Raw genomic sequence first — 12,500 nt, forward strand, 5'->3', positions numbered from 1 at the left:
CACACACACACACACACACACACACACACACACACACACACACACACACATTAGAACACTGGTTCTGAATGATAAAAACAAAAAGGTATCGTCACTTCATAGTCAATATAGTTCAGCTAGTGCATTGGTGGTATAGTAGTAGTATATTAGTAGTATACTGGTGGTATAGTAGTAGTATAGTAGCAATATGACAGTAGTATACTGGTGGTATAGTAGTATTATAGTAGTAGTATACTAGTAGTATACCGGTGGTATAGCAGTAGTATAGTAGTAATATGGTAGTAGTATACTGGTGGGATAGTAGTAGTATAGCAGTAGTATACTGGTAGTATAGTAGTAGTATACTGGTGGTATAGCAGTAGTATAGTAGGAATATGGTAGTAGTAATTTAGTAATGTAGTAGTATGGTAGTAGAATAGTAGTAATATGGCAGTAGTATACTGGTGGTATAGTAGTAGTATAGTAGTAGTATACTGGTGGTATAGTAGTAGAACAGTAGTAATGTAGTAGTAGTAATTTAGTAATGTAGTAGTAGTATGGTAGTAGAATATTAGTAATATAGTAACAATGTCGTATTATAGTAGTAGAACAGTAGTAGTAATATAGTAATACGGCAGTAGTATAGTAGTAGTATACTGGTGGTATAGTAGTAGTATAGTAGTAATATGGTAGTAGTATACTGGTGGTATAGTAGTAGAATAGTAGTAATATAGTAGATAGTAGTAATATAGTAACAGTATAGTAGTAGTATAGTAGTAATATAGTAGCAGCAGGAGTAACAGCTCTACTCACAACACAGTCAAAGCAGTTGAAGGAGGAGTTGAAGTAGGGCCTAGTCCCCAAGCCATACATCTTAATACACATCTCTGACATGAACAGACCCAGGAATATAAACTCTGCATAGACTGGAGAGAGAGAGGGGGGGAGAGAGGGGGGGAGAGAGAGAGAGAGGGGGGGAGGAGAGAGAGGGGGGAGAGAGCAAGAGAGAGAGGGGAGGAGAGAGAGAGAGAGAGAGAGAGAGAGAGAGAGAGAGAGAGAGAGAGAGAGGGAGAGAGAGAGAGGGAGAGGGAGAGGGAGAGGGGAGAGAGAGAGGAGAGAGAGAGAGAGAGAGAGAGAGAGAGAGAGAGAGAGAGAGAGAGAGAGAGAGAGAGAGTGAGAGTGAGAGACATGAAGAGAGAAGGGGGATTTAGATGGAGAGAACAAGAAAGTGGGTCGAGAAGGAGGAAGGGAATAGAGAGAATCAGGTTAGATGACTGGAGATCAATAATGACACTAGCTAGTCTATGATGGCAGACTGCTGTGATGATAACTCTACATGATTAATAGACTTCATCAGCTAGACATCTTATGGAAATTAGACTGGACACTAGCCATGCATAATCACTTCAGTTCAGGAAGTGTGTGTGAGACTCACAGAAAAAGGCGGACAGCATCTCAGGCCTGGTCATAGTGCAAATTGTGTTGAGGTGAGGTGTGTGTGTGATCATGGAGAGTGTGTGGGTGTGTTTGCATGTGTGTGTGTGTGTGTGTGTGTGTTTTCATGTGTGTGTGTGTGGATGTAAATCTACTCACAGAGAAAGTCGGAGAGGATCTCAGGTTGTTCATAGTGTACCACCGCCACACACATGGTGTTGAGGCCCACCAGACTCAGGACGGTCCAGTAGAAGGCCTGAGTCTTCACCATCTTACGGATGAAGAACCGGATCCGCCGCTCGTTCCTATTGTAGTTGGACCCATCCTGTAGACCACCTCGGCCAAACGGGTCTCCTAGAAGAAGATGAAGAGTTATAGATATGTCATTCGCCTTGAAAACAACGTTTGATAAGCGGTAGAGCCGTTCTATCTGTGCTATTTCTATGCTTAGTATTTTTACTTTGGATTTTGTTTGTCATACAGTTGAAGTCGGAAGTTTACATACACGTAGGTTGGAGTTATTAAAACTCATTTCTCAACCACTCCACAAATTTCTTGTTAACAAACTACAGTTTTGGTAAGTCGGTTAAGACATCTACTTTGTGCATATAGTAGTAGTATAGTAGTAATATGGTAGTAATATACTGGTGGTATAGTAGTAGTATAGTAGTAATATATTAGTCGTATACTGGTGGTATAGTAGTAGTATAGTAGTAATATATTAATAGTATACTGGTGGCATAGTAGTAATATATTAGTAGTATATTGGTAGTATAGTAGTAGTATAATAGTAATATAGTAATAGTAGTCTGGTGGTATAGTAGTAGTATAGTAGTAATATAGTAGTAGTATACTGGTGGCATAGTAGTAATATATTAGTAGTACATTGGTAGTATAGTAGTAGTATAATAGTAATATAGTAATAGTAGTCTGGTGGTATAGTAGTAGTATAGTAGTAATATAGTAGTAGTATACTGGTGGCATAGTAGTAATATATTAGTAGTATATTGGTAGTATAGTAGTAGTATAATAGTAATATAGTAATAGTAGTCTGGTGGTATAGTAGTAGTATAGTAGTAATACAGTAGTAGTATACTGGTGGCATAGTAGTAATATATTAGTAGTATATTGGCAGTATAGTAGTAGTATAATAGTAATATAGTAATAGTATACTGGTGGTATAGTAGTAGTATTGTAGTAATATATTAATAGTAGTCTGGTGGTATAGTAGTAGTATAGTAGTAATATAGTAGTAGTATACTGGTGGTATAGTAGTAGTATAGTAGTAATATAGTAGTAGTATACTGGTGGTATAGTAGTAGTATTGTAGTAATATATTAATAGTAGTCTGGTGGTATAGTAGTAGTATAGTAGTAATATAGTAGTAGTATACTGGTGGTATAGTAGTAGTATAATAGTAATATATTAATAGTAGTCTGGTGGTATAGTAGTAGTATAGTAGTAATATAGTAGTAGTATACTGGTGGTATAGTAGTAGTATAGTAGTAATATAGTAGTAGTATAGTAGTAATATAGTAGTAGTATAGTAGTAGTATATTGGTAGTATAGTAGTAGTATAATAGTAATATATTAATAGTAGTCTGGTGGTATAGTAGTAGTATAGTAGTAATATAGTAGTAGTATACTGGTGGTATAGTAGTAGTATAGTAGTAATATAGTAGTAGTATAGTAGTAATATAGTAGTAGTATACTGGTGGTATAGTAGTAGTATAGTAGTAATATAGTAGTAGTATACTGGTGGTATAGTAGTAGTATAGTAGTAGTATACTGGTAGTATAGTAGTAGTATAATAGTAATATATTAATAGTAGTCTGGTGGTATAGTAGTAGTATACTGGTGGTATAGTAGTAGTATTGTAGTAATATATTAATAGTAGTCTGGTGGTATAGTAGTAGTATAGTAGTAATATAGTAGTAGTATACTGGTGGTATAGTAGTAGTATAGTAGTAATATAGTAGTAGTATAGTAGTAATATAGTAGTAGTATAGTAGTATTATAGTGGTAGTATACTGGTGGTATAGTAGTAGTATAATAGTAATATATTAATAGTAGTCTGGTGGTATAGTAGTAGTATAGTAGTAATATAGTAATATAGTAGTAGTATACTGGTGGTATAGTAGTAGTATAGTAGTAATATAGTAGTAGTATACTGGTGGTATAGTAGTAGTATAGTAGTAGTATAGTAGTAGTATAATAGTAATATATTAATAGTAGTCTGGTGGTATAGTAGTAGTATAGTAGTAATATAGTAGTAGTATACTGGTGGTATAGTAGTAGTATAGTAGTAATATAGTAGTAGTATAGTAGTAATATAGTAGTAGTATACTGGTGGTATAGTAGTAGTATAGTAGTAATATAGTAGTAGTATACTGGTGGTATAGTAGTAGTATAGTAGTAGTATACTGGTAGTATAGTAGTAGTATAATAGTAATATATTAATAGTAGTCTGGTGGTATAGTAGTAGTATAGTAGTAATATAGTAGTAGTATACTGGTGGTATAGTTGACCCAAGTTAAACAATTTAAAGGCAATGCTACCAAATACGAATTGAGTGTATGTAAACCTCTGACCCACCAGGAATGTGATGAAAGAAATAAAAACTGAACTAAATCATTCTCTCTACTATTATTCTGACATTTCACATTCTAAAAATAAAGTGGTGATCCTAACTGACCTAAAACTCTCCTTTTTGCTAGGATTAAATGTCAGGAAATGTGAAAAACAGAGTTTAAATGTATTTGTATCAAGTTCATTGAACTTTAGCCCAGCTTTTTTAGTTAAGTTGGAACAACATTTGTGCCAACTTGTCTCGTTGATTTTTATCCAACTTTAAATGTCAAGTTTACACTTCTACAATAAATTGAGTGAACTCAAAAAACTCTATGGAACTAGTTACTAAAATATCTTGAGTTGGGCCACCTTGATTTAACATTTTTATTATTTCAATGTTTTATGAATATCGCTAGCAGCAACAGAATAAACACATTTTGATTTACATACCTAAAGTAGGAAAATATTAGAATATCTTCTTTCTAATTCCTCAACTCCTAACATTGAGTAAATTACACTCACTGGAGTCTCTGACATAGACTTTAAAATAGCACCCGCACACAGTCAAGTGGCGCTGACTGATGCGAAAAGCTTGACTTGACTTGACTTGAACATACATTTTTGCCAACACTTTGCTAACTTTTGTTTAACCAGCTAAACAGCTGCTTTTAGTGAAAACGTGTTTGGAGTTACCTTTCTAGCCAATAGCCTATGTTACAGTTTACACTTCCTCCAATTATAATGTGGGGAGGTCAAAATAATGAAAAGATCTACCAAATCTATATATATTAAAATGTTGATTAGTTCTCCTTGCCATAATCGTTCACCTGATAAGACATGTATCATGTATTTTTGCTAACGTATGATGGGGTCCCTGGGTCGCCAGTTGCCTGGGAGGGGGCGCCTGAGCAAGAAAAGGTTGAAGATCCCTGTTTTACACTGTAATGCTTCTTCATGATATTATTATGAAGTTATAAATAATTGTGTAATAAAAACCATTAGCTCCACCATCTTCCCCCTCTTCTGGATTCAGCAGCTCTTTCTTGTTCTTGGTCTTGACGGTACCTGGAGGATATAGAAAGATAGAATGTTCCAATCTCTCTCTCTCTTTCTCTCTCTCTCTCTCTCTGACACACTCATTCTCTCTCTCTGCATCACAAACAAGGTTTCCATCCAACCTTTTAATGGCCTGATGGAAACCGAACATTCTTCGCCAAACTTTCCAAATGACGACAAAATAAAATACGCAAGACGAGGTGGGATCTTTTTGTGTCAGTAAAATGAATTATGCGAGAAATGGTGGCGGAAACCCTTTTACGCGCAAATATTGATACAATAACCATCATATCGTAAACTTGGAGTCCCGCGATGACATGCTGTGTGGTCCTCCCACTACGACTCGTCAGGAAAGCACACAGTTTATTAGGCTCCAGATGGAAAGACAATGTTGTGAAAGTCACAGGAGGTTGGTAGCACCTTCATTTGGGAGGACGGGCTCGTTTTAGTGACTGGAGCGGAATTCGTGGAATGGTAACAAATACATCAAACACATGGTTTCCATTGCCATTCCATCTCCTCCTTTCCGGCCATTATTATGAGCCGTTCTGTGGTGAAAGTGTAACGTGATGAGCTTGATGTTCCTTTCCAATAAATATTGAGGGTCTTATTCTGGGGACATGATAATCGATGCTTGGCTGCCATTTGACAAGTAAAAATAATCTTGCTCCGTTTTACGGGCTCCCAACCAACTGTGCTATTTAGGTTGTTTTTTCGTGTAACTCATTTGGTACATAACGTTGCTGCTACCGTCTCTTATGACCGAAAAGAGCTTCTGGACATCAGAACAGCGATTACTCACCTCGAACTGGACAAATCCCCATCATCAGCGTGAAGAAAAGATGGAGAAAAAGGGGGAGGGCTGGGCGCCTTGTAAGAATTCACAGACTAGTAGGTAAACCACCACTACCCTCCGTGTTATTGGCCAACGTCATTGGAAAACAAACTGTACGGTCTACGATTAAGACTTTCCTACCAACAAGACATTAAAAACTGTCATATCTTATGTTTCACAGAGACTTGGCTGAACAAAGACAAGGATAATATAGAGCTGGCTGGCTTCTCCGTGTTTTGGCAGGACAGAGCAGCTACGTCTGGCAAGACGAGGGGCAGGGGTGTGTGTCTATTTGCCAATAACTGCTGGTGCGCGATGTCTAATATTAAAGAAGTCTCAAGGTATTGCTCGCCTTAGGTTGAATACCTCATGATAAGCTGTAGACCACACTATCTACCAAGAGATTTCTCATCTATACTATTCATAGCCGTCTATTTACCACCATAAACCGATGCGATGCTGTAGTGGAGTGGGTCGAGAGTTCCTTGGTGTCCAAATCACCAACAAACTAACACGGTCCAAACACACCAAAGAGGCACGACAACACCTTTTCCCCCTCAGGAGAAAAGACTTGGCATGGGTCTCCAGATCCTCAAAACGTTCTACAGCTCCACCATCGAGAACACCCTGACTGGTTGCATCACCGCCTGGTATGGCAACTGCTCGGCATCTGACCGTAAGGAGCTACAGAGGGTAGTGTGTACGGGCCCAGTACATCACTGGGGCCAAGCTTCCTGACATCCAGGACCTCTATACTAGGCAGTGTCAGAGGAAAGCCCCCAAAATTGTCAAAGACTCCAGCCACCCTAGTCAAAGACTGTTCTCTCTTCTAGCGCACGGCAAGCGGTACCGGAGCACCAAGTCTGGGACCAAAAGGCTCCTTAACAGCTTCTACCCCCAGCCATAAGACTGCTGAACAGCTAATCAAGTGGCCACCCAGACTATTTACATTGAACCCCCCCCCCCCCCCCCCCCCCCCCCCCTCAACCAACATGATTCTCTCATACACTTTCTGTCTTTGACTCATTTCTCTCTTCTCTTCCCCCCACCCCCCACTCTTCCCCCCACCCCCCACTCTGACTGAAGTAGACTGAAGTACTTTACCGGTAAAAATGGTACCATCCTCATTCAGAAGGACCTCCTCTGTAGAAACACAATAACACATGGTCAACAACAACACATCATGTCAGTTGTCAGTTTGTAAAGAGTTAAAGAGCAATAGCTTTAAGAACAGAGTTACAGTTTGTGCTTGTGTAAAGGAAGTGAGTGTGTGTGTGTGTGTTTTTACTTACCTGCTTTACAGATCCATTCTAGATATCCGTTTAGCTCTCTCTCTATTTGCTGCTGGCGTCTCAATTTGAGGAACTCTGCACGGTTCTCTACTCGCTCTCTCTCTTTGGCAAACTCTCTGTAGGGGTTGTGCACACACTCACAATCACTTACTGGTAACACACTATATCTAGTACACACACTAGGGTCACACACTCACACATATCCATGTGCCGCGCACACACACACACACACACACACACACACACACACACACACACACACACACACACACACACACACACACACACACACACACACACACACACACACACACACACACACACACACACACACACACACAGCAGGCAAAATACTCTGTCTAAATCTCTAGTCACATGTGAATGAATAGCGCTCCCCTTTTCTGAAGAGTTCGATAAATTGGCATCCATGGATTACTACGCTCTCCCCAGACTCCCTGGCGCACAGGCGCAATAAAAGCATGTGTGTGTAGCTATCAGCTATCACCATTGAGACCGTGTCTGTGCCTCGACCTAGGTTGGGCAAAACTAAACATGGCGGTGTTCGCCTTAGCAATCTCACTAGGATAAAGACCACCTCCATTCCTGTCATTATTGAAAGAGATCATGATACCTCACATCTCAAAATAGGGCTACTTAATGTTAGATCCCTTACTTCAAAGGCAATTATAGTCAATGAACTAATCACTGATCATAATCTTGATGTGATTGGCCTGACTGAAACATGGCTTAAGCCTGATGAATTTACTGTGTTAAATGAGGCCTCACCTCCTGGCTACACTAGTGACCATATCCCCCGTGCATCCCGCAAAGGCGGAGGTGTTGCTAACATTTACGATAGCAAATTTCAATTTACAAAAAAAAAAATGACGTTTTCGTCTTTTGAGCTTCTAGTCATGAAATCTATGCAGCCTACTCAATCACTTTTTATAGCTACTGTTTACAGGCCTCCTGGGCCATATACAGCGTTCCTCACTGAGTTCCCTGAATTCCTATCGGACCTTGTAGTCATAGCGGATAATATTCTAATCTTTGGTGACTTTAATATTCACATGGAAAAGTCCACAGACCCACTCCAAAAGGCTTTCGGAGCCATCATCGACTCAGTGGGTTTTGTCCAACATGTCTCTGGACCCACTCACTGTCACAGTCATACGCTGGACCTAGTTTTGTCCCATGGAATAAATGTTGTGGATCTTAATGTTTTTCCTCATAATCCTGGACTATCGGACCACCATTTTATTACGTTTGCAATTGCAACAAATAATCTGCTCAGACCCCAACCAAGGATCATCAAAAGTCGTGCTATAAATTCACAGACAACACAAAGATTCCTTGATGTCCTTCCAGACTCCTTCTGCCTACCCAAGGACGCCAGAGGACAAAAATCAGTTAACCACCTAACTGAGGAACTCAACTTAACCTTGCGCAATACCCTAGATGCAGTTGCACCCCTAAAAACTAAAAACATTTCTCATAAGAAACTAGCTCCCTGGTACACAGAAAATACCCGAGCTCTGAAGCAAGCTTCCAGAAAATTGGAACGGAAATGGCGCCACACCAAACTGGAAGTCTTCCGACTAGCTTGGAAAGACAGTACTGTGCAGTACCGAAGAGCCCTTACTGCTGCTCGATCATCCTATTTTTCTAACTTAATTGAGGAAAATAAGAACAATCCGAAATTCCTTTTTGATACTGTCGCAAAGCTAACTAAAAAGCAGCATTCCCCAAGAGAGGATGACTTTCACTTTAGCAGTGATAAATTCATGAACTTCTTTGAGGAAAAGATTATGATTATTAGAAAGCAAATTACGGACTCTTCCTTAAATCTGCGTATTCCTTCAAAGCTCAGTTGTCCTGAGTCTGCACAACTCTGCCAGGACCTAGGATCAAGAGAGACACTCAAGTGTTTTAGTACTATATCTCTTGACACAATGATGAAAATAATCATGGCCTCTAAACCTTCAAGCTGCATACTGGACCCTATTCCAACTAAACTACTGAAAGAGCTGCTTCCTGTGCTTGGCCCTACTATGTTGAACATAATAAACGGCTCTCTATCCACCGGATGTGTACCAAACTCATTAAAAGTGGCAGTAATAAAGCCTCTCTTGAAAAAGCCAAACCTTGACCCAGAAAATATAAAAAACTATCGGCCTATATCGAATCTTCCATTCCTCTCAAAAATTTTAGAAAAGGCTGTTGCGCAACAACTCACTGCCTTCCTGAAGACAAACAATGTATACGAAATGCTTCAGTCTGGTTTTAGACCCCATCATAGCACTGAGACGGCACTTGTGAAGGTGGTAAATGACATTTTAATGGCATCGGACCGAGGCTCTGCATCTGTCCTCGTGCTCCTAGACCTTAGTGCTGCTTTTGATACCATCGATCACCACATTCTTTTGGAGAGATTGGAAACCCAAATTGGTCTACACGGACAAGTTCTGGCCTGGTTTAGATCTTATCTGTCGGAAAGATATCAGTTTGTCTCTGTGAATGGTCTGTCCTCTGACAAATCAACTGTAAATTTCGGTGTTCCTCAAGGTTCCGTTTTAGGACCACTTTTGTTTTCACTATATATTTTACCTCTTGGGGATGTTATTCGAAAACATAATGTTAACTTTCACTGCTATGCAGATGACACACAGCTGTACATTTCAATTAAACATGGTGAAGCCCCAAAATTGCCCTTGCTAGAAGAATGTGTTTCAGACATAAGGAAGTGGATGGCTGCAAACTTTCTACTTTTAAACTCGGACAAAACAGAGATGCTTGTTCTAGGTCCCAAGAAACAAAGAGATCTTCTGTTGAATCTGACAATCTTAATGGTTGTACAGTCGTCTCAAATAAAACTGTGAAGGACCTCGGCGTTACTCTGGACCCTGATCTCTCTTTTGAAGAACATATCAAGACCATTTCAAGGACAGCTTTTTTCCATCTACGAAACATTGCAAAAATCAGGAACTTTCTGTCCAAAAATGATGCAGAAAAATTAATCCATGCTTTTGTCACTTCCAGGTTAGACTACTGCAATGCTCTACTTTCCGGCTACCCGGATAAAGCACTAAATAAACTTCAGTTAGTGCTAAATACGGCTGCTAGAATCCTGACTAGAACCAAAAAATTTGATCATATTACTCCAGTGCTAGCCTCTCTACACTGGCTTCCTGTCAAAGCAAGGGCTGATTTCAAGGTTTTACTGCTAACCTACAAAGCATTACATGGGCTTGCTCCTATCTATCTCTCTGATTTGGTCCTGCCGTACATACCTACACGTACGCTACGGTCACAAGACGCAGGCCTCCTAATTGTCCCTAGAATTTTTAAGCAAACAGCTGGAGGCAGGGCTTTCTCCTATAGAGCTCCATTTTTATGGAACGGTCTGCCTACCCATGTCAGAGACGCAAACTCGGTCTCAACCTTTAAGTCTCTACTGAAGACTCATCTCTTCAGTGGGTCATATGATTGAGTGTAGTCTGGCCCAGGAGTGGGAGGGTGAACGGAAAGGCTCTGGAGCAACGAACCACCCTTGCTGTCTCTGCCTGGCCGGTTCCCCTCTTTCCACTGGGATTCTCTGCCTCTAACCCTATTACAGGGGCTGAGTCACTGGCTTTACTGGGGCTCTCTCATGCCGTCCCTGGAGGAGGTGCGTCACCTGAGTGGGTTGAGTCACTGATGTGGTCATCCTGTCTGGGTTGGCGCCCCCCCCCCCTTAAGTTGTGCCGTGGCGGAGGTCTTTGTGGGCTATACTCAGCCTTGTCTCAGGATGGTAAGTTGGTGGTTGAAGATATCCCTCTAGTGGTGTGGGGGCTGTGCTTTGGCAAAGTGGGTGGGGTTATATCCTTCCTGTTTGGCCCTGTCCGGGGGTGTCCTCGGAGTGGGCCACAGTGTCTCCTGACCCCTCCTGTCTCAGCCTCCAGTATTTATGCTGCAGTAGTTTATGTGTCGGGGGGCTAGGGTCAGTTTGTTATATCTGGAGTACTTCTCCTGTCCTATTCGGTGTCCTGTGTGAATCTAAGTGTGCGTTCTCTAATTCTCTCCTTCTCTCTTTCTCTCTCTCGGAGGACCTGAGCCCTAGGACCATGCCCCAGGACTACCTGACATGATGACTCCTTGCTGTCCCCAGTCCACCTGGCTGTGCTGCTGCTCCAGTTTCAACTGTTCTGCCTTATTATTATTCGACCATGCTGATCATTTATGAACATTTGAACATCTTGGCCATGTTCTGTTATAATCTCCACCCGGCACAGCCAGAAGAGGACTGGCCATCCCACATATGCTCTCTCTAATTCTCTCTTTCTTTCTCTCTCTCAGAGGACCTGAGCCCTAGGACCATGCCCCAGGAATACCTGACATGATGACTCCTTGCTGTCCCCAGTCCACCTGACTGTGCTGCTGCTCCAGTTTCAACTATTCTGCCTTATTATTATTCGACCATGCTGGTCATTTATGAACATTTGAACATCTTGACCATGTTTTGTTATAATCTCCACCCGGCACAGCCAGAAGAGGACTGGCCACCCCACATAGCCTGGTTCCTCTCTAGGTTTCTTCCTAGGTTTTGGCCTTTCTAGGGAGTTTTTCCTAGCCACCGTGCTTCTTCACCTGCATTGCTTGCTGTTTGGGGTTTTAGGCTGGGTTTCTGTACAGCACTTTGAGATATCAGCTGATGTACGAAGGGCTATATAAAATAAATTTGATTTGATTTGATTTGATTTGTGTCTCTACTGTGTGTGCGTGTGTGTCTCTACTGTGTGTGCGTGTGTGTCTCTACTGTGTGTGTGTCTCTACTGTGTGTGTGTGTGTCTCTACTGTGTGTGTGTGTGTGTCTCTACTGTGTGTGTGTCTCTACTGTGTGTGTGTGTGTCTCTACTGTGTGTGTGTCTGTGTTTCTACTGTGTGTGTGTGTCTCTACTGTGTGTGTGTGTGTGTGTGTCTCTACTGTGTGTGTGTCTCTACTGTGTGTGCGTGTCTCTACTATGTGTGTGTGTCTCTACTGTGTGTGTGTGTCTCTACTGTGTGTGTGTGTCTCTACTGTGTGTGTGTGTCTTCCCGTCCGCTGTGTGTCAGTGGATTTGGGGCGAACCCAGATTAGCAGAGTTCAGTCAGTGTGAGGGGATTGAGGGGTGAGCTCCGTTGAAAATGCCTGTCAGATGAGCAGGTTAACCAACACACAGACTCCTCTCGAAGAAACGCCTGATAATCACGTCATCATAATGGAATAATTGAATAACATCGCCCTGAGCTCAGCTGAATAGGATTGATGTTACAGATTTAGGATTAGTGTTAAAATACTCTTAGGATCACTCTTT

The 12,500-nt window shown here is 41.1% G+C and overlaps 1 protein-coding gene across 1 annotated transcript in view; it reads right to left on the reverse strand.

Annotated features, from left to right (window-relative positions):
• LOC110494931 (voltage-dependent P/Q-type calcium channel subunit alpha-1A) overlaps positions 1 to 12,500 on the reverse strand; it is a 133,202-nt gene that overhangs the window by 94,489 nt on the left and 26,213 nt on the right. The window contains exons 7-11 of the mRNA XM_036942587.1: positions 7,168 to 7,283; positions 6,980 to 7,018; positions 4,981 to 5,049; positions 1,573 to 1,767; positions 793 to 905 (exon numbers count right to left, since the gene is read on the reverse strand). Coding sequence (XP_036798482.1) covers positions 793 to 905; positions 1,573 to 1,767; positions 4,981 to 5,049; positions 6,980 to 7,018; positions 7,168 to 7,283 — 532 coding nt within the window. The remainder of the gene's footprint in view (positions 1 to 792; positions 906 to 1,572; positions 1,768 to 4,980; positions 5,050 to 6,979; positions 7,019 to 7,167; positions 7,284 to 12,500) is intronic.

This window comes from Oncorhynchus mykiss, chromosome 13 (assembly GCF_013265735.2).
Source record: "Oncorhynchus mykiss isolate Arlee chromosome 13, USDA_OmykA_1.1, whole genome shotgun sequence".
NCBI lineage: Eukaryota > Metazoa > Chordata > Actinopteri > Salmoniformes > Salmonidae > Oncorhynchus > Oncorhynchus mykiss.